This window comes from Scyliorhinus canicula, chromosome 2 (genome assembly GCF_902713615.1).
Source record: "Scyliorhinus canicula chromosome 2, sScyCan1.1, whole genome shotgun sequence".
Lineage (NCBI taxonomy): Eukaryota > Metazoa > Chordata > Chondrichthyes > Carcharhiniformes > Scyliorhinidae > Scyliorhinus > Scyliorhinus canicula.
Window position 1 is genome coordinate 173,885,722 of NC_052147.1, and position 27,575 is coordinate 173,913,296.

At 43.4% G+C, this 27,575-nt stretch overlaps 1 protein-coding gene across 1 annotated transcript in view; it reads right to left on the reverse strand.

Moving 5' to 3' along the window:
• plcl1 (phospholipase C like 1) overlaps positions 1–16,843 on the reverse strand; it is a 619,768-nt gene extending 602,925 nt beyond the window's left edge. Inside the window, 1 exon segment of the mRNA XM_038789072.1 lies at positions 16,499–16,843. Coding sequence (XP_038645000.1) covers positions 16,499–16,795 — 297 coding nt within the window. The 5' untranslated portion in view covers positions 16,796–16,843.
• Positions 16,844–27,575: the final 10,732 nt, after the last annotated feature.

Genomic DNA, 27,575 nt, shown 5'->3' on the forward strand with positions numbered 1-27,575 from the left:
GCGAGTAAGCTTTACACCGATACTGGCATAAATCTTGCACTCAGTGTTAGCAAGATAAATGGGCTAAATTCAGGATGGTATTCATCATCTCTTGATGCTGACTATAGTCTAACTATAATCTTCCAAACTATAGTCTGTGGGCCACAGCACACAAGTCTGGGCAATTCATTATCCAAAGTCAGGGTAACTCAGTATTGATGTGATCAGTCATTTTCTCTTGGTTTGTAATCCATTAAATTTCATGGGCGGAATGGTGGCGCAGTGGTTAGCACTGTTGCATTAGCACCAGGGACCGGAGTTTGATTCCCACCTTGGGATGACTGTCTGTGTGGAGATTGCATTTTTAACGTGTCTACATGGGTTTTCTCCGGGTGCTCCAGTTTCCTCCCACAGTCCAAAGATGTGCATGTTAGGTGGATTGGACATGCTAAATTGCCCCTTACAGTAAGGTTGCAGGGTGGGAGGTAGGGTGGCCTTTCAGCAGGTCAGTACAGACTTGGGCCAAATGGCCTCTTGCCATAATGTAGGGATTCTATGAATCTATTCTATAAGAGATAAAGCCTATTGCCTTATTATTGGATAATCCACAATCAGAATACTCAAAACCAATTAGTCTCCACCAATTAAGTTGGATACACATTACATAAACAGGCCAATCAATCATTAATGGCCTTTGCTCCATTCGAACCTCTTCCCATCTTTTCCCATCTAAATCCACCATTCTAATCTTCTATTCCCTTTTCCCTCATATGTTTGACTAGTCTATCCTTAAATGCATCCACACTATTCATTTTAATCCCTCCCTGTGGTAAAATGGGCAGCACGGTGGCGCAGTAGTTAGCACTGTTGCTTCACAGCACCAGAGTCCCAAGTTTGATTCACGGCTTGGGTCACTGTCTGTGCGGAGTCTGCACGTTTTCCCACTTTCTGCGTGGGTTTCCTCCGGGTGCTGCGGTTTCTTCCCACAAAGGCATGCTGTTAAGTCATTTGGACGTTCTGATTCTCCCTCAGTGTCCCCGAACAGGCGCCAGAGCGTGGCGACTGGAGGATTTTCACAGTAACTTCATTGTAGTGTTGATGGAAGCCTACTTGTGACTATAATGACAATTAATATTATCGAAGTTCTAATTTTCACACTCTTTGGGTGAAGAAGTTCCTTCTGAATTCCCTACTGGATTTCTTAGTGATCCTCTTATATTTTTGGCCTTGAGTTCTTCTGCTCCCCTCAAGAGAAAACACTGTCAAAATTTTTCATAATTTGAAAGACTTTTATCAGGTCAGCCCTCAGTCTTCTTTTTTTCCCCCTCAAAGAGAGACCAGCATGTCAGTCTTTTTGTGACATGTATATCATTTGTTTCTAGTTTGGGAGATAAGAACATAAGAACTAGGAGCATGAGTAGGCCATCTGGCCCCTCGAGCCTGCTCCACCATTCAACGAGATCATAGATAGAGAAATACAGCACAGAACAGGCCTTTCGGCCCACAATAGATAGAAGATAGAACAGTACAGCACAGAACAGGCCCTTCGCCCCTCAATGTTGTGCCGAGCAATGATCACCCTACTTAAACCCATGTAACCCGTATACCTGTAACCCAACAATCCCCCCATTAACCTTACACTACGGGCAATTTAGCATGGCCAATCCACCTAACCCGCACATCTTTGGACTGTGGGAGGAAACCGGAGCACCCGGAGGAAACCCACGCACACACGGGGAGGACGTGCAGACTCCACACAGACAGTGACCCAGCCGGGAATCGAACCTGGGACCCTGGAGCTGTGAAGCATTGATGCTAACCACCATGCTACCGTGAGGTTGCACGGTGAGGTTACAATGTTGCGCCGAACTTTTGTCCTAGGTTAATCATAGAATTTTGGACAATTTTTCGTAGCCAAACCACCCAACCTGCACATCTTTGGACTGTGGGAGGAAACCGGAGTACCCGGAGGAAACCCACGCAGTCAACCTCTCCTCGTAATCCATGGCTGATCTTTTGTGGACTCAGCTCCACTTTCCGGCCCGAACACCATAACCCTTAATCCCTTTATTCTTCAAAAAACTATCTATCTTTATCTTAAAAATATTTAATGAAGGAACCACAACTGCTTCACCGGGCAAGGAATTCCATAGATTCACAACCCTTTGGGTGAAAAAGTTCCTCCTAAACGCACTCCTAAATCTACTTCCTGTTACTTTGAGGCTATGCCCCCTAGTTCTGCTTTCACCCACCAGTGGAAACAACCTGCCCGCATCCATCCTATCTATTCCCTTCATAATTTTATATGTTTCTAGGAGATCCCACGCATCCTTCTAAAGTCCAACGAGTACAGTCCCAGTCTGCTCAACCTCTCCTCGTAATCCAACCCCTTCAGCTCTGGGATTAACCTCGTGAATCTCCTCTACACACCCTCCAGATGGTGTTGAAGAAGCCATGCTGTTGTAATGCATCTTGTAGATGATGTACACCAGAGACATGTTGGACTAGTGGCGGAGAAACTGAATATTTAAAGGTGGTTCATGGGATGCCAATCCAATTAGCTACTTTAATCTGGTTCTTGAGTGTTGCTGGAACTATGCTCATCTGGGCAAGTGGACAGTGTTCCACCATAATCCTGACATGCCTTCACAGATGTCGGACAGGCTTTGGGGACTAAGTAGGTAAAAGTCACTCACTGCAGGATACCCAGCCACTAAAGTACTGTGGCTAGAATAAAAATTATGTGGCTCAACCAGATAGGTTTCTGGTCATTGGTAACCACCCTCCCCACATCTACCTACATGCATGCACACAGGCCCTAATGCCCTTTAAAGTCAAGGGAAAGTGGTTAGACTCCTTTTGTTGGCGATGGCCATTGCCTGGCACTTGTATGGCAGTACGGTCACTTGTAATTTATTAGCTCAAGCCTGGTTGATAGGTCTTGCTGTATTGCAGCAATTGGCTGGTCCATTATCTGTAGAATAGCAAATAGAACTGACCACTCAGTGGTCTCACTGGAAATGGACTGACGTACCATTGACATTAAGGCCTTCAGCTTATTAATCACAAATGGTTTTGAAGTCAGGTTCCAAAAATAAGAGTGGTGTGCTGTACCCTGGTATCTCCTTTTCCAAAAATTATATCAATTGAAATATTTTTAATATGCCACGTTAGAACAATGAATACAGTTGGCATCAGTGAGAAACAGCTTGAAGAAATTATGAAAATAGAGTTACAAGGAAATCAAATCAACAATTGTATGTACTACTGATGGATGTGCTCCCGTAGGTGAGAAATCAACTGATATTAACGGATTCCCCTTATGCTGCCAGAAATAAGAAAATATTGCAAGCCACTCCAGAAGTTTCATAAAGGCTTATTACATGAATAATATTCCAGCAAAGAAAACCTAGATAAAATGAAGGGACAGTCTTGCATTGGAAGCAGTTCAGAGAAGGGTCACGAGGCTGAATCCTGGGATGAGTGGGTCAGCTTACAAGAAAAGGTGAGCAAGTTGGGCATATATTCAGAATCACAGAATTGTCACGGTGCAGGACGAGGCTATCTGGCCCATCATGTCTGCACCAGCTCTCCAAACGAGCATTATGATTTAGTATTCATTGCAGTTTATACAAATGAGTGGTGATCTTATTGAACCATACTGTATAAGGTTCTGAGGGGACTTGACGGGGTCGATGCCAAGAGGATGTTTCGCTTTGTGGGGGAATCTACAACTAGTGGGCATCATTTCAAAACTAAGGGGTCTCACATTTGAGACAGAGAAATAACTTTTCTCACCGCATTGTTAATCTTTGGAACTCACTTCCCCAGAGTGCAATGGATGCTAGGTCATTGAATATATTCAAGGCCGAGTTCGACAGGCATTTGAAGTACAAGGGAGTCAAAGGTATTGCTAGCAGAAGGTCGAGTTAAGGCCACAATCAGATCAGCCATGACCTTATCAAATGGCAGGGCAAGCTTGAGGTGCCAAATGGTCTACTTGTGTTCCTATTTTATGATATCATGACTCTCCTTTTTTAATCTTTGCCTTACTAACTGAGACTTTAAATTGTTCTTCATAATGCACTACATCTCAGAGGTTTGGCTGGCTGGCATGCATTTCCTCCCTTTTTAAACAGTGGTACAACATTCACAATTATCCAGTCTTCTAGCAATATGCCTGTAGCCAGAGAGGATTAGAAAATGATGGTCAGAGCCAGTGCCATTTCCTCCCTCGCTCCCTTAGCAGCCTGGGATATATTTCATTTTGGCCTTGCAATTTATCCACTTTTAAAGATGCTAAATCCCTTTTCACACTTCCACTCTCAGTATGTTTATACCATCTAATATTTCACGTCACCTCCTTAACTACTATGTCTGCATCACCTCCCTTTTTTTGTGAAGACAGACACCAAGTATTCATTGAGAACCATGCCCGCATCTTTCCCCTCCGTACACAAGTTACCATTTGAGCTTCTAATCAACCCTACATTTTACTTAGTTAGATTTTCGTGATCTTTATGCATTTACAAAACATCATTAATTTTTCCTTGATTTTACTTGCCAAAATATTTTCGCACCGTCTCTTTGTCTTCCTAATTTTCTATTTAATTTCACTGCTCCAATTTCTATACTCAGCCTTTCGATCTAGAGGTAACTGACATTTTGCCTGTTCTTACTTTCTGTTCTTTAACATTCAGGAGGCTTGAGATTTGGGAGTCTCACCTTTTATCTTTGTGGAAACAATATTTGTTCTGAAACCTCTACTGGTCTAGCACTGATACCTTCAAGTTGTTTTTCTAGTCTGCATTTGCCAAATTACATCACAGTTTCGTAAAATGAGCCTTTCCCCAATGTAAAATATTTTACTTTTTCATACCTACACTAAATCTAACTGAAATTCGATCACTATCACAAAAACGCCCTCTCACTGATTCCCCTCCCACCTGCCCAGCGTTATTTCCTCAAACCAAATGTTTGACCTTGTTGGCCTTGCAACATACTGACCAAAACAAATTCTCCTGAATGCATTTTAAGAATTGTGTTTGTCCTCTATCCTTTGCACATTATCCCAGTTAATATTATGAGTAATTGAAATCCCTTATTATCGCCAACTGTTTGTCTCCTATCTTCCTCTGGCAGTTTGAGGGTCTATACAATTTCTGTGTTTGCCCTTTATTGATCCTCAATTCAACCCAATTTGGACTTTAACTGATTTTCTCGCATAATTATCACTTCTCACAACTGTGATTTCTTCTTTAACTAATATTTCAAGTCCTCCTTTTTTATTCTCCGAATACATCTGAATATCTTGTAACCAGGAATGTTGCCTTTCCCGCCTTTCTTGAGCCATGCTTCGGTTATAGCCATGATATAATTCCTTAAAGTAGGGTTTATCTGTGTGCTCAGTCCATCTGCCTTGTTCACCACACATTGAAGTATATACTACCTTGCACTGGCTCGCTTACTAATTTCTATCTTTGATTTCCAGCTTTATTTCTCTTCTGTTTGAATCTACAGTCCAGTTCAATATTCTCCTATTTCAGTATGCGCTAATGTGTGGCATAGGGAGTAATCCAGAGATTGCTACCTTTTAGGTCCTACTTTTTAATATCTCTCTTATACAATGACTAGTTCCTTCCAGATTACTGCTCCATTGCACTGCTGTACGTTTGACAAACTGTACAGTTGACTTCACAACACTTAATGTTGTTTTCTCTTTTTTTCATTTTAACCACCCATAAGGTCACATCAGCATAAGTGATAAACAGGATAATTAAATTGTTCCTAATTTGAGTTATATTGCATTTGAAAAATGACAATCTTTATTGCAGCGGTTAAGAACGTTTTCATATTTTATGGAAATGCATGATGCTGAGGTTTTAAATGTCCATTTTGGATATGTGTGCTTTAATTAAAGTTTAGCAATAATTAAAGTTGTAACAAGTTAGCTGCAGATGGATATCTAAATACCTTTTCTCCATACTTCAAATTTAAAATATTATGTATAATCACAATGGTCTCTGCAAACATTAATACAATTATATCAGCTCTTGGTTCGGGGCATGCTTCTACAGTGCAGCTCTCAAAATGCAGTGTTGGACTGTCGATTCTCATGTGGTGGCTCTCAGCAGGTGTCATCAGCAAAGCTGCCAAAAGGAAAACCTCCATGGAGATTGAAAAGTGAAAAAAAAGCATTATTCCAAGACTGCTCTCAGGCAGTCTGAAGGAGCAGGAATAAATCAATATGTGACTAACTCCTCCATTTGGAATAAAAACAACAAATGCTGTAAATATTTAGCAGATTAAGCAGTGGTGGAGAGAGAAACAGAGTTAATGTTTCACATCAATGGCCTTTCATCAATTCGGAGTAGTAATCTGCTTTTGTACATTTAGGAACTCACCATGGGAGAGCGCATTAAATTCTGCTCAATGTCTCAATTGGGGAAAAAAATGCTGGCTTAGATTTGATAGGGCAGCATGGTAGCACAAATGGCTAGCACTGTGGCTTCACAATGCTAGGGTCCCAGGTTCGATTCCCCGCTGGGTCACTGTCTGTGCGGAGTTTGCACGTTCTCCCCAAGTCTACGTGGGTTTCCTCCGGGTGCTCTGGTTTCCTCCCACAGTCCAAAGATGTGCAGGTTAGGTGGATTGGCCATGATAAATTGCCCTTAGTGAGCAAAAAAAGGGTAGGAGGGGTTATTGGGTTATGGGGATAGGGTGGAAGTGAGGGCTTAAATGGGTCGGTGCAGACTTCTTGGGCCGAATGCCCTCCTTCTGCACTGTATGTTCCATGATGAACAAGGGAACAAAGCGAAAAGTCAAAGCATCATAATATTTAATAACTGTCACATGTGCAGTAAAGTAACAGGGATACAAGTGTAATTGTACATACAAAAACGTCTAAATCTTTAAATTTACTGTTTTGAAAATAATGTTTTTTGGGGGGATTTTTGTTACCACTGGCCTCACCAGAAGCAATCACTTGTTGAATAAAGGTAAACATTCCAATATTTTCATGGATTTTCATGGAGGTGGCAGGAAGGTCAATTTGGGAAACCTCCAGACCCAGCAGATCAGTCTCCTTTAAAAAGGTCCCACGTACCATATTTTTGCTCCAGGGGTAGGGTGGAGTGGGCCACATCACCTCTGGAGGCAGGCCCAAGCCGACAGCGGAGGTGGATGGATGGTCAGGCCAGAAAGGTAGAACGCTCACCTGTGTTTACTGGGACATCAGTCAATTTTAATGGTGAATACCAGGCCCTCAATTCCTTATTTCATCCCCCCACACTACTCCATGCCACTTTCATGCTCCCTGATATTTCCCCATGCCTCTTCATCATCCCCCATGTATCCTCTTTAGCCACTCATCCACAATGGGTGGACCTCAGGAGCGTTGTTCTTTGATTTTAAAAATCTTGCAACAATCTAATAATACAGCTCTCACTCAAACACACTTTGTACTGAAAAAGCTCTCATTCATAAAACCCATTCCAAACATGTAAATCCCCTCAAGTGGTCAGTTGGTTGTAAAAACAACATCTATTTCACTAACCACATCAATCACAGGTAATCCTTCAATAAGTTCTTCAAACTGTCAAACAAAATGTGAACACAGTCCCCTGCTGAGATAAGCGGTTCTGGTGGTTTTGAAACTCAGTGAACCAAAATAACCTCAACTATTTCAGAAAATGGTAAAAAAAAAGGATCTATTGAAACTGAAATAAACAGGTGGCCTTTATTTTTCTGAGCTACACCAGATGCCCTGTTAATAAAAACAATGTTTTTCAAGACGGTGGTCAGGCTGTTCTCTTTGTTTGTATGGGCGGGGCAGGTGACCAGGATAAGGAAGATGGTTCTGCAGAGGGGATGGCGGTCGGGAAGGATGGGGGGGGGCTCCCGAATCTGATGTACTATTATTGGGTGGTGAATAGGGAGGCAGGCTCATGTAGGGAGTCGGAGTTGCGGCTGTTGGCCCCAGGGAAGTATTCAGTGAGTCTGGTGGCGGTGGCCACGCTGAAGATTTGAAGGCAGTTTCGGCAGCATTTAGGTTGGGAGTGGGTACGGGGTGATGCCGATCAGGGGAAATCACGGGTTTGAGCCGGGGAGGATGGATGCGAGGTTCCAGGGGTGGGAAGAGAGGGGGATCAGGGAGATGAAAGATTTGTTTCTCGGGGAGCGGTTTGCGAGCTTGGAGGAGCTGAATGAGCACTTTGGGTTGGCGCGGTGGAAGAGTTTCCGGTACAAGCAGCTGCGGAACTTTGCGAGAAAGGTCTTCTTGACATTCCCGATAGCGCCTGCCCCTTTGTTGTTTGAGTGGGTACTGTCGCTGGGGGGTTTGGAGGGTGGGTTGTCTCGCCGAGGTATGGGAGAATAAGGTGTCCATGGAGGGGGTTAAGGCTAAGTGGGAGGAGGAGTTGGGGCGGCGTTGGAGAAGGGGTTGTGGTGTGAGATATTGCAGAGGGTGAATGCCTCGACTTAGTGTGTGAGTCTGGCGCTGATACAACTGAAGGTAGTGTACAGGGCGCAACTGACAAAGTCAAGTATGAGCTGGCTATTTGAGGTCGTGGAGGATATCTGAGAGATGTGGGAGGGGTCCTGCGAATCTTGTGCATATGTTTTGGTCCTGCTCGAAGCTGTTTGGGAGAGCGGTTTTCAACACCATTTGGGGGTTTTGCAAGTAAATATGGAGCCCCGTTCCCTGGAAGTCATATTCGGGGTGTTGGACCGGTCGGAGTTGCCGGCAGGTGCAGGGGCAGATGTCTTAGCCTTTGCCTTGCTGATCACGCGCAGGTGGGTCTTCTTAGGGTGGAAGTCAGCTTCTCCACCCTGTGCCTCGTCATGGTGAGGGGACCTGCTGGAGTTCTTAGCCCTGGAGAAGGTGAAATTTGCTCGAACATGGGTGATGGGTTCTGCAAAAGTTGGGGTTTGTTCATTCTGCATTTTGGAGAGTTGGATACCGTTGACAGCTAAGGTATGGGTGTTGGGTGGGTTTATTATTGTTGCAAAATGTAAAAAGTTGAAAATTTGGAATTAAAATATTTTCAAAATACTGCCCACACACTTATTCCCACTGGCCAAAACTGCTGGATATGGGGAAAGGCATACAGATCCTAGGATCGGGAAACGCCTTTTGAGTCATTGAAATCTGGCAAAAAAAAACAGGCCCATGGAAGAATTTAATGACCTGCTGGCGGCAAGGTTGCCACTCAAAGTGCCCATAAAAAGAGAGCCCAGCCCCCCAAAAGGCTCTCTCAGTCAAAGTTAATGTGTCTGAATTAAAGGATCCAGTATTAGGACGGGGCAGGTGGCACTGAGAGAGCCGCACCCCTTCCCTTTCTTCTACCCCAAATTAGCCAGTGACACTCTCCCCATGAACCCTGTCCCACCCACATTCAGCTGTGGCCTGGATCCCTTGGCACTGATGGGCTTTGGAGAGCTGCTGACTTCTGCATGCTCTCGGGGTGGAATCTTTGCTCCAACGTCTTGCATCCTGGGGAAGGCCCAAAGTTGGCCAGTTAGGGACACTTAACTTTGTTGTGCCTTTTCCAGCAGAGGTGACATGCAGATATCACCAGTTCTCCAGCTGGCTGGCAAAACCCTGTTGCCAACATTAAATTCTACCCTATGTGTCAGATTATCTGCCATCTGAGAAGGTTTATCTCCAGGGCAGCACAACCAGCATATTTCTTTGTTTATACCAATTGGCTGGAATGGGATCTCAATATTATCTTATCACTTCAAGAAGTCTGCACAAAATACCAGCAACTCTGCACATCCCTTCATGCTACTCTCCTGTCTGTGGAACTCATTTCAAATGGGCAGGTAAGTGGCAGATGGAATTTAACCCGGAGAAGTGTGAGGTGATATACTTTGGAAGGAAACATTTGGCAAGGAAGTATTCAATGAACAACATGACACAAGGATGTTCTGAGGAACAAAGGGACCTTGGTGTGTTTGTCCATAGATCTCTGAAGGGGGAGGGCAGGTTAATAGGGTGGTGAAAAAGGCATTTGGGATACTTGCCTTTATCAATTGATGCATAGATTACAAAAGCAGAGAGGTCATGTTGAAGTTGTATAAAACTTTGTTGAGGCCACAGCTGGAGTACTGTGTGCAGTTCTGGTTACCACATTATATGAAGGATATGACTGCACTGGAGGGGATGCTGAAGAGATTCACCAGGATGTTGCCTGGAATGGAATATTTAAGTTATGAAGAGGTTGGATAAGCTTGGTTGTTTTCGTTGGAGCAAAGAAGACTAAGGGGCACCCTAATTGAGGCACACAAGATTATGAGGGGCATGGACAAGGTGGACAGGGAGTAGCTGTTCCCCTTAGTTGAAGGTCAGTCACGAGGGGACACGGGTTCAACTGAGGGGCAGAATGTTTAGTGGGGGATGTGAGGAAAAACATTTTTACCCAGAGGGTGGAGAGTCTGGAATGCACTGCCTGGGAAGATAGTAGAGGCAGATTGCTTCACATCCTTAAAAAGTACCTGGGTGGGCACTTGGCATGTCTTAACATTCAAGGTATGGGCCAAGTGCTGACAAATGGGATTAGGTAGGTAGGTCAGGTGTTTTTCATAAATTGGTTCAGAGTCGATGAGCTGAAGGGCCTCTTTCGCACTGTATTGTCTGTGATTCTGTGATTCAGTACTTCAATTTGGAACACAATGTTTTGTACACAAAAGTTTGAATTCAGAATTAATCTTTCCAACAGCACCAACATATATTTTTCCATTTTAGTGTTGCATGATAGAAAACAGTTCTAAAATAGTGAAGGAACACTTAGTACATCCTTGGCAACCATGGGGGTGGTACCCCATGCCAACACTTGCTCCACCCACACCATTCCCCTCATACCAACACTGCCAGCTCATTTCCACACCCACCATCCTATGACTCCTTAATACTACGCATACTCCTCATGTCCCCCACCCATCTGCATCAAACCATCTCCCGCGTCTTCCTGATTCTGCGAAAATCCAACCCATATTGTTCACAGACTAACAAACGGGACAAAACATTAAATGTGCCCACATTCAGTGGTGGGGGTAATAAAAATAGGAAATACTGCAAATGCTCAGCAGGTCCAGCAGCATCTGTAGAAAGAGAAACAGAGTTAACACTTCAGGTCTCATACCTTTCAGCTTTAAGGTAAAGATAGATAGTTTTTTGAAGAACAAAGGGATTAAGGGTTATGGTGTTCGGGCCGGAAAGTGGAGCTGAGTCCACAAAAGATCAGCCATGATCTCACTGAATGGCGGAGCAGGCTCGAGGGGCCAGATGGCCTACTCCTGCTCCTAGTTCTTATTGGGATGAACAATTCACACTGCAATGGTCCAAGACTCCTTTCAGCCAACAATCGGCCACTTTCAACAGTTAAATCTTCCACAGCTGGAAACTTAGTTTGGAAGAATCAGACTAATTAAAAGCTTAGAAGTTATAACAAAATTAAATCACTGATGTCAGTCAACATTCACTTCTTCGGAGGTGGAGGACAGATGTGAACGGTGCCAAAGAGGCCTGGCCAACCACGCCCACATGTTCTGGTCTTGCCCCAGACTTGTGGAGTACTGGACAGCCTTCTTCGAGGCTATGTCCAAAGTGGTGGGGGTGAGGGTGGAGCCATGCCCGATAGTGGCGGTCTTCGGGGTTTCAGACCAGCCAGATCTATTCCTGGGGAGGAGGGCGGACGCCCTTGCCTTTGCCTCCCTGATCGTGTTTGGCTGGCGGTCAGCAGCACTGCCCAGACTGCAGACTGGCTGTCCGACCTCTTGGAATCTCTCCAAATGGAGAAAATCAAATTCGCCATCCGAGGGTCAGACGACGGCTTCCACAGAACGTGGGAGCCATTCATGCAATTGTTCCGGGACCTGTTTGTGGCCAACGAACAAGAGGAAGAATAGTCGGGTGGCCAAGAATCAGGGGACAATGGACGGGAATCGGGGGAAGGTAGCCGGGGGGGGGGGGGGGGGGGGGGGGGGGGGGGGGGGCTACGGGTTCGGCATGGGGGTTTGATGGCAAGCTAAGGCCCAAAACCAAACTGTAAATAAATGCCTATAAACATGTGTCTCGGCCATATTGGGGAATGTAAAATATGCATGCCGGCTAAAGGGGGCGGCCACAGTTGTTATTATGAAAATATACATGTTAATTTTTGCGTGTTTTTTTTCTTGTAATTTGTAATTTGTTGGATATAAAATATGAAAACTCAATAAAAAACATTTTTTTAAAAAACATTCACTTCTTGCACTTGATTTGCAGCAACATTAATTAGGTAAAATCTGAAATAATTTCTCAGTTTTTTTGTATGCCCACCCCTTAGCTTGCCTTTGTACTTGCGTAAAACCTGTTATTTCTATAATTTATTTCCCGTTCTGATGAAAGGCAATCAACCTGAAATGTCAACCCTGTTTCTCTTTCCACAGATGCTGTGTGAGCTGGTGAGTATTTCCAACATTTTGGTTTATCAACATCCATAGTGTTTTACTTTTGAATTTTTATTCTTATTTTCATGAAACATTTGTCTTTTGATTATTACGCTCATTGCCATTGACCTGGAAAATGATAGCCTAAATAAGCTATTTAAAGATATTCACAATAATAATGGTTGTGTACATTCAGCATATGAATGTAATATTTAGTACCTGAAGATTTAGACTGGCACAGTTTTTGTACAATGCATCATTAACCTCAGGACTCAATAGGAGCAGGCACAGATGTGGAACAGGAATTCATAATGACATGCCACTTATTTCCAAAATGGTCACCAGTTACTGACCATATTTATAAATTCTGAGGAAGAGGCACACAGACTCAAAATGCTAACTCGGTTTCTCTACCCACAGATACTGCCAGACCTGCAGAGTTTTGCCAACACTTTTTGGTTTTTTAAATCTTTATAACTTACTTTGTTTCTCCAATGGACCAATGAATATAACTAGTGATTCGTCCTGAATTTGATCATCTAGTCTGAGTGACCATGGGGGATTTCCCGGTTCCATTCATAGCAGGCGCAAATCCCACTATGGGCACTAACTCTCGCGAGAGAGGGGGCCATAATGGGGTTTGCACCTTGGAAATCACAGAATGAGATCTTCCCGTCCTGCAACGTAATCTGGATCATACCAGCAAGAGTGTGAACCTGATTACCATCCATTTGAAATCATTTAAATATTTCTAAACTGCATAACGCTGCTACGCCAGCGGGAATTACTACTACTCTCCAGCAATAGAGATGTCCATGCTGGGAGGGTAGAGGCAGTGTAGCCCCTAGGTAGTCAGGGACATAGCAGGCCCTGTCACCCTGTCAGTGCCAAGGGACAGGGCCTCTAAAGAACCCCATTGGTGGTGTGGGGGGAGGGGGTCCCACTAAGCCCTGATGCCAGTGGTGGTGGTGGGGGGGGGGGGGGGGGGTCTGTAGCCCTTTTGCTAGCGATGGTGACGGCGGGGTGCACTAAAGCAGTGTTCTTCAAACTTTTTTTCCGGGGACCCATTTTTATCAGCCGGACAACCTTTGGGACCCAACCCAGTCGACCTTCGCGATCCACCATTTTCTCTTACCTTGTTTTCTGCTGACAAAAATGAAGGAAATGGTTTTGGGTCCCTTTGGCAGTCGTACACGCTCCTCCAATGGAACCTGTTGAATGAAGGTGAAGCCTTCCAGTGTCGGAACGTATGGAGTCTCCATCTGTCCAAAGTTCTGAATTTTTTTCCTGTAAAATTTTATCAAATAAACCCCCCCCACCCCCCGAACTTGTAAAAAAAAACAAAATGAGTAAAATAAATGGAAAAAAATGAATAAAACCCCACCGACCTTGTTAAAAAAAATAAATGAATAAAATAAATGAATAAATGAATAAAAACTAGTACAGAACTTGTAAAACAAAAAGCTGCAACCATTTTAAAAAATAGCTGCCGCACTGCACCATGCGTACCCGATTATCGGCGCACATATGTATCGTGCGCGCATGCGCAATGCGGCCGAATTTTTTTTTTTAACATGTTCACGGCCGCTTGCAGATGGCATTATGAAAAGCCGGCTGCTGCGCGGGGCTGGTTTAGCTCACCAGGCTAAATCACTGGCTTTTAAAGCAGACCAAGCAGGCCAGCAGCACGGTTCGATTCCCGTACCAGCCTCCCAGGACAGGCACCGGAATGTGGCGACTAGGGGCTTTTCACAGTAACTTCATTGAAGCCTACTCGTGACTTTCATAAGCCATTTTCATTTCATTTCATTTTCATTTGCGCGATCAGGAGCGCCGCGGACAATGGCTCCGCGACCCTCCCGACTCCCGCCCGCGACCCACCCCCAACTTTGAAGAACACTGCCCTAAAGCTCCATTGCCATGCACTAAAGCTCCAACGATGGAGAGAGGAGGTGAGGCGCCTTTACTTCCACATTAAGATTGGGGTGCCCGCACTGTAAAGCCCAGCTTGATGGTTCTAGGAGGCCCTGTCCCACCAGGGTGACAGTGCAAAACACACCTCCCTGCTTTTTTTTTTACATAGTTTCTGAAGATCTGGAGAGAAAGCGGCTGTTTCTCTGGAAAGAAACACACCTGTTTTCAGTCAGAACCTGACACTGCCATTTTTTAGGAAAATTCTACCCCATATCTCAGAAATGGAGAATAGTTATAGGTGACCGTCAGGACCTCTAGATTATAGGGGCTGGCTTCTCCGCACCCCAACACTGAAATCGTGTTCGGCAATGGGTCGGAAAATCCAGTTTCCCGCATGAAATTGGGCCCGGCCCCGCGATTCTCCGCGCACTCGAAAAGCGGCGAACTCCAATTATCCACCACCTGAGACCCGTCCCGCTATTCTCCGTCCCCGACCGGCCGAATTCCCGACAGCGTGGACCACTCATGGTCCCACCGTCCGTGATATCCACGTGGCGGCTGCAGACTCAGTTTGGGGCCACCACAGTCGGGGGAGGGCTGATCAGAGGGCAGGGGGAGCCTCATACGGGACTGGGATTTTTTTGTACGTGCAGTCCGGGGTCGGGCGAGCGGTTGATCGAGAGCACCATTTCCGCGGTCCAAGTTCGTCATGGAGCATGACACGGCCACTGGAGGCCAGCGCCGTGCGCATGCAGCTGGAGCTGCAAGCTCCATGACAGCTGCCTGTTATCCCCCTGCAAGACTGTGAATCTGTGGCCTTTTGACCCAGTTTTCACGACAGCATGGGGACATAGTCCCAAAAATGGAGGATCCAACCCCAGAATTCAGGATCAGTCAGAATTCTCATCAATTGTAGTTTTACTGCAAATGTACACTTGGATGTCAGAGACACATTGCGCTCAACTGTGATACTCATGATTGAATAGCCATCATGTCGATGCTCAATATCAAGATTTGTACAAAAATAATGATTATTTGGGCAAGGCACCACACATAGGCTGCCACCATTCATTAAATTCTACTCAAACAATGAACAAAGACATTTGAAGAAAGAAGCACAGGGGAAAAGATATAACTGTGAGCATCAGAATGTGAATGATTTGCAGAAGAAAGTATAGTACAAAAGTAACTATCAATTAGCTGATGTTTAGTAATAATTGGACTACCTGTTGACGGCCTGGCCTGCCAGAAATCTAATAGAACAACCATACAGATGTAATGTCATATCTGAACACAAGCAAAAAGACCAATTTTAAGCAGTTGATAATTATGCAGCCAAAAACACAGGCCAATGGACACATTTCAAACAAGAAAATAAATGTTTTATGAATAGTGTTTATGCAGAACACAATAAACAAATGAAACTCCAATTGTATGTTAACCAATACATACACCATGTCTCCAAAATAAGGCAAAGAATAGTTACAAAAACATATTATCTAAACTCTCCACAAATCCGAGTGGTGATTTTGAAGTTTTAAATCAGAATGTTGGTTCAAGAGCTACAGAAAAAAACTGTATGGAGTCCAAAATAAATTGCACAATCTTGCTGACTGCCATAAGTGTAAAGAACACAGATCATGGACCATTTCTCAGAAATAAATTAAAGTTTCTGTTGTAGGAGGGGTGCCCTGCAAAAGTAACCATTAATACCTTTATTTATAGGATGTTCCCCTGCAACGTAACAAATATTCAGGGCAGTTGTGTCAATACACCAGCGTTCCATGTTAGGACATGTTACCTCATATGGCCCCAACACCAAATTCGAAATCTCTGTCAGGATATCTGCGCAGAACATAGATTTGGAACCAAAGACTTTGTTGAAGGAGTTAAAAGTGTAATTTATTCACCTTCAATAGCAAGTTCAGAGCAATATTTCCAGCTGTCCCAAACAACATTACCCGCTCAAAAATACTGGGTGACTTTATTTTAAAAGCAATGGCTCAAAAACTGTCTTGGAGGGAAACAAATATACTTATACAGCGCTTTATTACACGCGCGCATCTTGCACATCGCTCAAAGCACTTCTTGCCAAGTTGTTTTTGCAGTTGATTAATTATCATGTAGATAGATGCATGCACATAGACAACCTCGCAGGATTTCAATGACATACCTTAATGATGCTACTCCTGCGGGGTGTAGTTTTGGCAGCCTCGATGAGACAAGCTTCCACATCCCCTGTTGCTCCTCCGGACGCTGATCCCCCGGGACTGAAACGATCTCCAGCCGCTGAAAGGGCGCTTCTCCTCCTGCTGCCCGTTCCGCTCGCCACCACTCGCCCCGCAGCTTCCAAATCGCCTTCCTCCGTTGTGCCCCAAGCTTTGTGGGAATCTCCAACTGGCTCAGGCTCCCAAAGTACTTCAGAACCATGAAGTCCACTCTCCTTCCGACCTTCCGCCATTTTGTGCATAAATTATAGGGAACAAACCAAAACTGCAAGTCTTTTTTTGTATTCTCAACAAAGTCTTCCAACGGCAATGTTGCCAGACGAGACTCCCATAGCTGTCAGATCACAACAGAAGCACAACACACTTCGGAGAAGGACACAGAGGTTGAAAAGGAGGCACGATTCTATGTGTCAGTGTGAAGTCTAATCAAATCTGTAATAACTTAAATGTATATTGTTTTAATTGCGATGATAAAATGGGAAGTTTGCAGAATACTCGCTCTGATGCATAGCACTGCCCACTCACTTTTCTTTCTCCTATTTCTCGGTGTAAGCCGCCAACGACAGCTTGAAAATCCGTCGGCTGCTCCTGCGATTGACGCCACCTTCCACCAGTCAGTGTGGCAAAGTTTCGGCTGGGAACCAATCAGCAGCGAATGTGGGAGGGAGTTCCTAAGAAACGCAGAGGAAAGGATGAGGCTTCACTCGTGAAACAACATTACTAATTGTCATAGGCTTCAGAAAAAAATGATTTCCAAAAGTTCGAGAAAGTAAAATTGTTCAGTGTTTTAATTCGGGCGGCATGTGTCTTACTTTTGAAACAAATATATACTTTGTCTAAATATATTCATTCTAAACGATATACAATGTGATTAGCGCAGTTTCACGCATAAGAGTTTTGGTGGTTAAGAAGATTCTTTATTTCAGTCAAATTATCACCCAAAATGTTTTTTGGAGGTGGGAATAAGTTGCTGCACAGCTTGCAACATTTATTTTACCTGGGGGGTGAAGTAGCAACTTTTAGTTACTCAGCCTCAGAAAATACTGCAAAATCCATCAATCCTCTTATTCGCTCTACGAATTGCTCAATGCCATTCAATCATTTGTCTGTTGCGTTTATTTTGCAAAGATTTCTGTGGCCATGCATCAGAGCGACTTCTAAAGTCATGCGAATCTTTAGTCTAACTAAATCCCCCTTTCTCTGTTTCCTGTCAGCCAATGTTTGCAGAACAAGTGATTTTATCAGACGTACGATCGCCCTCTAGCGTAAACATTAATATTTGGAAATGTTTCGCTATGTAAGAAACATGCTCAGTCTTTCCGAAATCAGCTGTTGAAGCAAATATTTTTGGTATGTAATGCTAACTTGTGCATTACTGTAATTAAAAAATCGTGCACATTATTTACTTTTTGTCTTCGGTTTGGATCACATCGCTTGGCAAGCTTGACAAAGGTTTAATAAATACTAAATAAAAACTGCAACTCGTAAAACAAACTAGTATTTTGATATTCGACCCGTGTTGATTAAAATTAAGTTCTCGAATATTTTCCCACGGTTAATTAGATGTTTTGATTATTTATACATTCAACCAGGATATATAAACCAGTGTTAATGTTTTTTATGTCGCAGTAAATTTAGCTACATTATTCAAATGCAGTATTGGTGTGTTTAATTGCAAATACAAGTTTGTTTCGGAAAACTGAAAATTATTCTTATTTTTCTAATCCAGTTAGTTATACTGAGTCATTCGTTTGGAATTTGGGCTTCTGATTCGCAATCCGAGAAAGTAGATTTCAGAAATTCAGTAAAATTAAACTACAATTTAGTTTTTAAAGATGTTACCTTAAATGGACAGGTTACCACGACTTCGCAACGTAGCCATACAATGTCAAAAGCCCGACTTGTAAATGAAGCGGTGGCTTTATGTTTGTTTAATTCGGACATGGAGAAGTTAGAAAGTAGCTTGATCTCGTGTTCAAACGCAATCTTCGCAATTTCAAGGTCTGCTTGATAAGAAGAGTTGCCAGGTTATATTTTACAGTAAATTCACGCAAGGTCAAAGATGGTGTAAAGAGGTTTATCCAACACAACGTGTGGTACATAAATAGAAGATCAAAGGGAACTGGCACAATCTCATTTCAATTCCTTCAGCTGTGTGGTCAAACACTTGATTCTGGATCCCGACTACATTTTAACGACCATGTTGATGCCAAACTGCTTTGCGGGGCACTGCAGTAATGGCATAATTAAATCCATACTGTTTAAAATGTCAAACATTTCGAATTGTAAGTTTTGGCAACAAACAAACCAAGATGGCAGACTGTGCAACTTCTCTCTATTTCTCGCATTTGTTCGCCGCCTTCAACTGATTTCATAATGCATGCATTTATCGACATCTGTGTTATCCAATGGGATTTGGATGCTCAAACTTGTGGCCAGGTCACCATATTCGCCACAAGATACAAAATATATGCAATCTTGATGGCAGAAAAGAGAATTGTTTTGAAAATAGGCTTGAGGTACTACAAAGAGTCGTGAACACAGCCCAGTCCATCACTCAACGCCCCTTCCTATCCATTGACTCTGTCTACACCTGGCTTGGGAAAGTGGGCAGCATAATCAAAGATCCCTCCCACTCGGGTTATTCTCTCTTCCAATCTCTTCTATGGGACAGAAGATACAAACGTCTGAGAACATGTGCTAACAGATTCAAAAACAGCTTCTTCCCCACTGTTACCAGACTCCTGAATGACCCTCTTATGGACTGAACTGATCTCTCCACGCATCTTCTCTACTGTGTAACACTACACTCATATGCTTCACCCAATGTCTATGTGTTTACATTGTGTATTTATCGTAAGTCCTCTTCTTCATGTATGAAAAGACATTCCTGGATGGTATGCAGAACATTACTTTTCACTCAGTACACGTGAAAATAAATCTAAATCTAAATCTTAAAACTTGCAGTAATCAAGACCAATACACTGCTGCCAGAACAACTTCAAAAGGGTTTTGCAATTGAACTGTTCTGCGAAGCAAGCCTGCTGTATACACTCTCACAGGGTGGTGACAATCTGCGAACTGAAGTATTCTGTTTCTGACAATGTGCTCCAAGAGTAAAATGGCTCAATTTTACCAGAATTGATACATTAGGAAACTTTGGGAGGGAAAAGAATCAACAAATTTCTATATATTGGATTCTGCACTCAGACTCTTGCTTATTTATGTTCTGTTGCATGTCATTTCTGAAGAATGCTTCTGGACGCTTAATAAAACTTTGGCTCATGGCCAACCTCTTGTAATGTCTCCTTGTATGTCAATAGCTGCCAATTCCTTTCAATTGCCATTTCAGCAGATTTATTACAATAAAGGCTGAATGAATTTGTATGTTTCTCCCCCACCCAAGCTTACCAAAATTGCACATTTCAACCCTCATTAGCAGCCGGCACTTTCCATTTTGCTAAAACGGCCAACTACCAGCCTGAGTAACTCCTTTCAGTAAAGGAAAAGAAAAATTGTAAGGGAAAGTGGTGATATTGCTGCATCATCACACTATTAGATATGTCTCAGTCTGCACTGCTGACCTCAAATCTTTCACTTACGCTGCTGGTATAACCCAAACAGAGTGTTTAAAAAATAAAAATGATAATAATGCAATGCATTTGAACATTTTTTCCAGAACTTGTGGTAATTGTACTAAATCAGCCAATCTCGGCCACAATAACATTTATAACATTTCTCCAGTCTTTGGGGGGGGGGGGGGGGGGGGGGGGGTGGGGAGTGTTTACCACTGTCCCAAAAATACTATCCAGTTACCCTTGATAGAAGTGAATGGCCAGTTAATACTGGATGGGTTCCTGAACCTGTGAAAACAAACTCTTTTGTGGGAAGTTTGGCAAGAAGTTAATGTCAGAGAGAAGCTGTAGGGCTAGTAAAGAAAACATCTGGTTAGATAAACAAAATGTGTCTTGAAATTATGCTGAAAAATAGCATGGCTGATTCTCCAATTTGTTGCTCCTGACAAGGAATGGCACTTGTAGGAGCATTGGTCCAGATGTTGTGATTTTCCTTTCATTAATTCAAATGCATGAAAAATTTGTGGATACAGTTATGAAAGGCATCAACCAGCTACTCCTGCAAGGGCCGTTCCTAACAAGAAATGCTTAACTGGAAAATCAGCCCGATATTGTCTGACATTTATAAAAATAAAATCAGAAATTGCTAGAAATACTCAGCAAATCTGGCAGTATCTGTGGAGAGAGAAACAGAGTTAATATTTTGAATTGAATATGCCTTCTTCAGTACTGAAGGAATGAAGGCAGAGATATGTGATTAGTTTTATGCCGTTGGAGGGAGAGAACAAAATGGGAAGGTCTGAGATAGGTTAAAGGGTAGAAGAGATTAAATGACAAAGATGTCATGAAACAAAAGGCAAGGGAGCATAATGGTTGTATTAAAGAAACAAAGCATTTGTCCAGAGTAAGTGTGAATGGCAGAATAGTGAACAGCCTTGTCCGAATTTAAAGCACGAAAATGAAACATTCAAACCGACACATGGGAAAACTGCAGAGCCAAAATGGGGGACAGTTGATAGTCTGAAATTATTTAACTCAATATTGAGTGCAGAAGTCTGTAAAAGCGGCTAATTAGATGAGGAACGGTTCCTCGAGCTTGCATTATGCTTCACTGGAACACTGCAGCACGCCGAGATCAAGCATGCGAGCAAGATGGTGAATTAAAATGGCAATAAACCAGAAGCTGGGGCTCATGCCTGCTGTCTGAGCAAAGGTGTTCTGGAAAGTCGTACCCAATCTGCACTTGTTCTCCCCAATGTAGAGGAAACAGCATTGGAAGCAGTATGTTACATAGTAATTGTACTCAGTTAGCCAATTTCAGCCACAATAGCCTTTAGCCTTGGTAGGTAGAAGTGAACGGCCATATACAGTATACTAATTGAAAGAAGTGTAAGTTAATTTCAAGTCCAGATGACCCTTTTTCAAAGGTAAAAAGCATAGAAAGTGGGGGATATTTAAATAGAGGGATATGGACCAAGTAAGCGCAGAAGGTTTTTTTTTAGTTAGGGCATCATTATTTTGGGGCAGCACGGTAGCATTGTGGATAGCACAATCGCTTCACAGCTCCAGGTCCCAGGTTCGATTCCGGCTTGGGTCACTGTCTGTGCGGAGTCTGCACATCCTCCCCGTGTGTGCGTGGGTTTCCTCCGGGTGCTCCGGTTTCCTCCCACAGTCCAAAGATGTGCAGGTTAGGTGGATTGGCCATGATAAATTGCCCTTAGTGTCAAAAATTGCCCTTAGTGTTGGGTGGGGTTACTGGGTTATGGGATAGGGTGGAGGTGTTAACCTTGGGTCGGGTGCTCTTTCCAGGAGCCGGTGCAGACTCGATGGGCTGAATGGCCTCCTTCTGCACTGTAAATACTATGAAATTATCGGCAAAGGTTCGGAGGACCGAAGGGCCTATTCTTGAGCTGTACTTTTCTTTGTTCTTTGATCTTTGTCTGTTTACCTGGAACCTGGAAGGAGTGTTTGGGGCCTTGGACGGTGAGGAAAGAGGAGGTAAAAGGGCAAGTGTTACTGCTCCTGCAATTGTATGGGCAGATGCCATAGGAGTGGACGTGGTGTTGGGGTGGTTGAGGCGTGGACCAGGGTGTCACAGAGCAAAAAACCCTTTGGAATGCTGATAAGGAAGGGAAGGAGAAGTGTTTGTTGCTGACATCATGCTGGAGGTAGTGAAAAAGCAGAGAATGATCTTTTGAATGCAGAGGTTGGTGGTGTGGAAAATGAGGACAAAGGGAATACTTTTGTGATTTGTGGAGGGAGGGAAAGGGGTGAGAGCAGAAGTGCAGGAAATGTGTCAGACATGGTTGAGAGTTCTGTCAACCACAGTGGGAGGGAATCCTCGGGGAGGAAAAAGGAAACATGTTAGAAGCGCTGTTGTGGAAGGTTGCTTCACCAGAACAGATATGACATTGATATAGAAACTGGGAGAATGGAATGCCGTCCTCATATGGGGGCAGGTTGTGAGGAAATGATAGCGATACAATCCGGTAAGCTTATAATGAATATTGGTTGACAGTCAACGGCAGAGGAGAGGTGGAGACAGAGTTTTTGAGGAAGCAAAGTGTCAAGGTTAGATGATGAGAAGGTGAGAAAAAGAAAGATGGTTAATTGGAAGCAAAGTTGATGAAGATTACCATTTCTGGGCGAGAGCAGAAAACAACAGCGATAGTTATCAATGTACCGGAAAAAGAGTTAGGAGAGGGGAGCCTGAGTAGGTCTGGAACAAGGAAAGTTCCACATATCCCTGAAAAAGACAGACATAACTTAGGACCCAAGTGGATTTTATGAGGAAATGGGATGAGTTAAAAGAGAAGTTGGTCAGCCAGATGGTGGAGAGTGGAGGTGGATGAAAACAGTTTGGGCCTCTGTTCAAGAAGTGGAGCACAATCAGAGTGTCCTGGTGGCAGATGCATGTGTAGATAGGTTGGACATCCATAGCGAAGAGGAGACAGTTAGGGCCAGGATTCTAGAAATTGTTGAAATGACATTGAATGTCTGAAGAGTCATGGATACAGCTGTGAAGAAACTGGGCAAGGGGAGAAAAAATAGAGTCCAGTTGGGAAATAATAAGTTCAATAGGACAGAAACAGGCCAAAATGATGGGTCGGCCAGGACAGTCCTGACTTACTGATTTTGGGAAAGAGGTAGAAGTGCTTATTTCAAGGTTGAGACTATGAGATGGGAAGCTGTGGAAGGAAGATTTACAGAGATGAGGTCAGTGACAGTCCTGGAAACAATAGCTTGATGTTTAGTGGTAGGGTCATGGTCCAGTAAGAGGTGGGAAGATGTGTCTGAGAGTTGGCGCTAAGGTTCCACAAGGTAGTTGGTATGCCAGATAACAACACAATTGTCCTTGTCAGCAGGTTTGATAACAATGTTGGGATTAGACAAAGATCAAAGAACAAAGAAAAGTACAGCTCAAGAACAGGCCCTTTGGTCCTCCGAACCTTTGCCGATAATGATGCCCTAACTAAAAAAAAACCTTCTGCGCTTACTTGGTCCATATCCCTCTATTTAAATATCCCCCACTTTCTATGCTTTTTACCTTTGACAAAGGGTCATCTGGACTTGAAACATTAGCTCTATTCTCTCCTTACAGATGCTGCCAGACCTGCTGAGATTTTCCAGCATTTTATCTATTTGTTTCCCTCTATTTCCTCCCTATTCATGTACCAATCCAGATGCCTCTTAAATGTTGCTAATGTACCTGCTTCTACATCCTCTGGCAGCATGTTCCAGGCACCCACCACTCTCCGCACGAAAAACGTACACTGCAGATCACCCTTGGAACTTTCCCCCTCTCACCTTGAACCTCTGCTGCCTTGTAATTGACACTTCCACCCTTGGAAAAAGCCTCTGACTATCCACCCTGTCTATGCCTCTCATAAATATATATACCTCTATCAGGTCTCCCATCAGCCTCTGTCTTTCCAGTGAAAATAATCCTAGTTTATTCAACCTGTTGTCATAGCCAACACCCTCGAGACCGGCAACATCTTGTACTACTTTGCACTCTCTCCAGATCTCCCATGTCCTTCTGATAATGTAGTGACCAGAACTGCACACAATACTCCAAATGAGGCCTAACGAAGGTTTTATATAGCTGCATCATGATTTCCCAACTCCTGTACTCAATGTCTCAGCTGATGAAGGCAAGCATGCCATATGGCTTCTTATCACCTTGGCCGTCTGTGTTGCCACTTTTAGGGAACTGTGGACCTGCACACCCAGATCCCTCTGTATGTTAATAATAATCTTTACTGTCACAGGTAGGCTTACATTGCAGTGAAGTTATTGTTCCTAAGGGTTCTGCCATTTGCAGTATAATTCATACCTAGATTTGATCATCCAAAATGCATCACCTCGCATTTGTCCAGAATAAACTCCATCTGCCATTTCTGTGCCCAAATCTCCAATCTATCTATATCCTGTTGTATCCTCTGGCAATCCTCGGCACTATCTGCCAATCTTCGTGTCATCTGCAAGCCTACTAATCAGACCACCCACATTTTCCTGCAGCTCATTTATATATACTATAAACAACAGTGGTCCCAGCATTGATCCCTGCAGGACACCACTAGCTACAGATCTCCATTTTGAAAAATATCCTTCCACCGCTACTCTCTGTCTTCTATAACCAAGCCAGTTCTGCATCCATCTCGCCAGCCCACCCCGAATCCCATGTGATTTTTGTTTTTATACCAGTCTGCCACATGGGACCTTGTTAAGCGCCTTACTAAAGTCCATTTAAACTACATTCACAGCTCTTTCCTCACCAAGTTTCTGTCACCTCTTCAAAAAGCTCAATCAAGTTGGTGAGACATGACATTCCCGTACAAATCTAAAAACGTACTCTCTAAAGCTTTTCAAAATGGGGCCATGAAATGTCTTCAGCAATCTTATAGAGGTCTATAAAATAATGAGGGGCATAGATATGGTAAATAGTCAACACCTTTTCCCAAAGGTTGGGGAGTCTAAAACTAGAGGGCATAGGTTTAAGGTGAGAGGAAAGATATACAAAAGAGTCCAGAGGGACAACTGTTTTCACACAGAGGGTGGTTTGTGTCTAGAATGAGCTGCCAGAGGCAGTAGTAGAGGAGGGTACGATTGTGTCTTTTAAAAAGCATTTGGACAGTTATATGGGTAAAATGGTTATAGAAGGATATGGGCCAAATGCGGGCAATTGGGACTAGCTTAGTGGTAAAAACTGGACGGCATGGCCAAGTTGGGCCGAAGGGCCTGTTTCCATGCTGTAAACCTCCATGGCTCTATGACTCTAAAACCATGCTGCCTGTCACTAACTCGTCCATTTTCCTCCAAACATATCCTGTCCCTTAGTATATTTTCCAAAAGTTTTCCAACCACTGATGTCAGGCTCACAGGCTGATAATTTGCTGGATTATCTCTGCTTCATTTCTTAAAGAAGGGAACAACATTGGTTATTCTACAATCCTCTGAAACCTTGTCTGTGGTCAAAGAGGATGTGAAGATATCTGTTAAGGCCCCAGCTATTTCTTCCCTTACCTCCTGCAGTAACCTGGGATATATCCCACCCGGCCCTGGGGACTTGTCTACTTTAATGCAATTTAGGATACTCAACACTTCCTCCTTTGATATATTGATGTTCTCAAGAGCGTTCCCACACCTATCCCTGACCTCAGCATCCATCGTGTCTTTCTCCCTTGTGAATACCAATACAAAGCACTCATTAAGGATTTCACGCACTTCCTGTGGTTCCGCACATAATTTCCCTCCATTGTCCTTAAATGGGCCTAATCTTTCCCATTCTACCCTCTTGCTCCTCATATATGCATAAAAATACTTGGGATTCTCCTCGACCATGTTTGCTAAAGACATTTCATGGCCCCTTTGAGCCCTCCTAATTCCACATTTAAGTTCCTTCCTACTTTCACTGTACTCCTCAAGGGCTTTGTCAGTTTTTTGATGTCTAGACCTATCATATGCTTCCTTTTTCCTTTTGACTAAGCTTACAATTTCCCTTGTCATCCATGATTCCTGAATCCGGCCATTTCTATCCTTCATTTTTGCGAGAACATGCTTGTCCTGCACTTCCATCAGCTGGCCTTTAAAAGCCTCCCACATGTCAGACGTGGATTTGCCTTCAAATAGCCGCTCCCAATACGCATTCCCTAGTTCCTGTCTAATTTGGATGTAATTGGCCCTCGCCCAATTAAACACCCTAACACGCGGGCCACTCTTGTCCTTGTCCATGACTACTCAAAATCCTATGGAATTGTGCTCACTAAGCCCAAAATGCTCCCCACTGAAACTACAATCACCTGACCTGGCTCATTCCCCAATACCAAGTCTAGTATTGCCCCTTCCCTGGTTGGATTGTCAACATACTGTATCAAAAAGCCCTCTTGGACACATCTAAAATATTGCTCCCCATCTGAGCCCCAGTTGTAAGGGATTCCCAGTCAAAATGGGGAAGTTAAAGTCACCCATCACCTTACTTTTTTCACACCTTTTCAGTATTTGACTACACTGTAATGATATGTATAATCTAAGGAGAGTAAGGGGTTAACAAGATGATGTTCATCTATATCAACACTAGAAGGCATCACTGAGTAGTCTTATAAAAGGCTAAGTCTCTAGGCATTCCGGGAGAAGCTGTTGGAGAAGTTGATGTAGAAGGATAGTGTGAAGTTGAGATAGTCTAGGTTATATATTAGAGAGATAATTAATTACTGTATCATAGATTTAATACTATTATTTTGTTAACTGTTAATCAGTAGAGTGTGCAAACCAATTTAAGTAGTGTAAAATAAACTAGTTTTGATTTAAACATATAGCTTTAAGTTCTTTGTCAACACTACGACTTTGGCTATCTTGGAGAACAGTACAAGGAACATAATGTACACAACTGCTCCTCTGTTTCCTATGGGCTGTTAGGAGGTCCATACACGGCCAAAATTGTGATTTCACCTTTACATAGAACATAGAACATAGAACGATACAGCGCAGTACAGGCCCTTCGGCCCACAATGTTGCACCGACATGGGAAGTCAAAAACTAAAGTCCATCTAACCTACACTATGCCATTATTATCCATATGCTTATCCAATAAACTTTTAAATGCCCTCAATATTGGCGAGTTCACTACTGTTGCAGGTAGGGCATTCCATGGCCTCACCACTCTTTGCGTAAAAAACCTACCTCTGACCTCTGTCCTATATCTATTACCCCTCAATTTATGGCTATGTCACCTCGTGCTAGCCACCTCCATCCGCGGGAGAAGGCTCTCACTGTCCACCCTATCTAACCCTCTGATCATTTTGTATGCCTCTATTAAGTCACCTCTTAACCTTCTTCTCTCTAACGAAAACAACCTCAAGTCCATCAGCCTTTCCTCATAAGATTTTCCCTCCATACCAGGCAACATCCTGGTAAATCTCCTCTGCACCCGTTCCAAAGCTTCCAC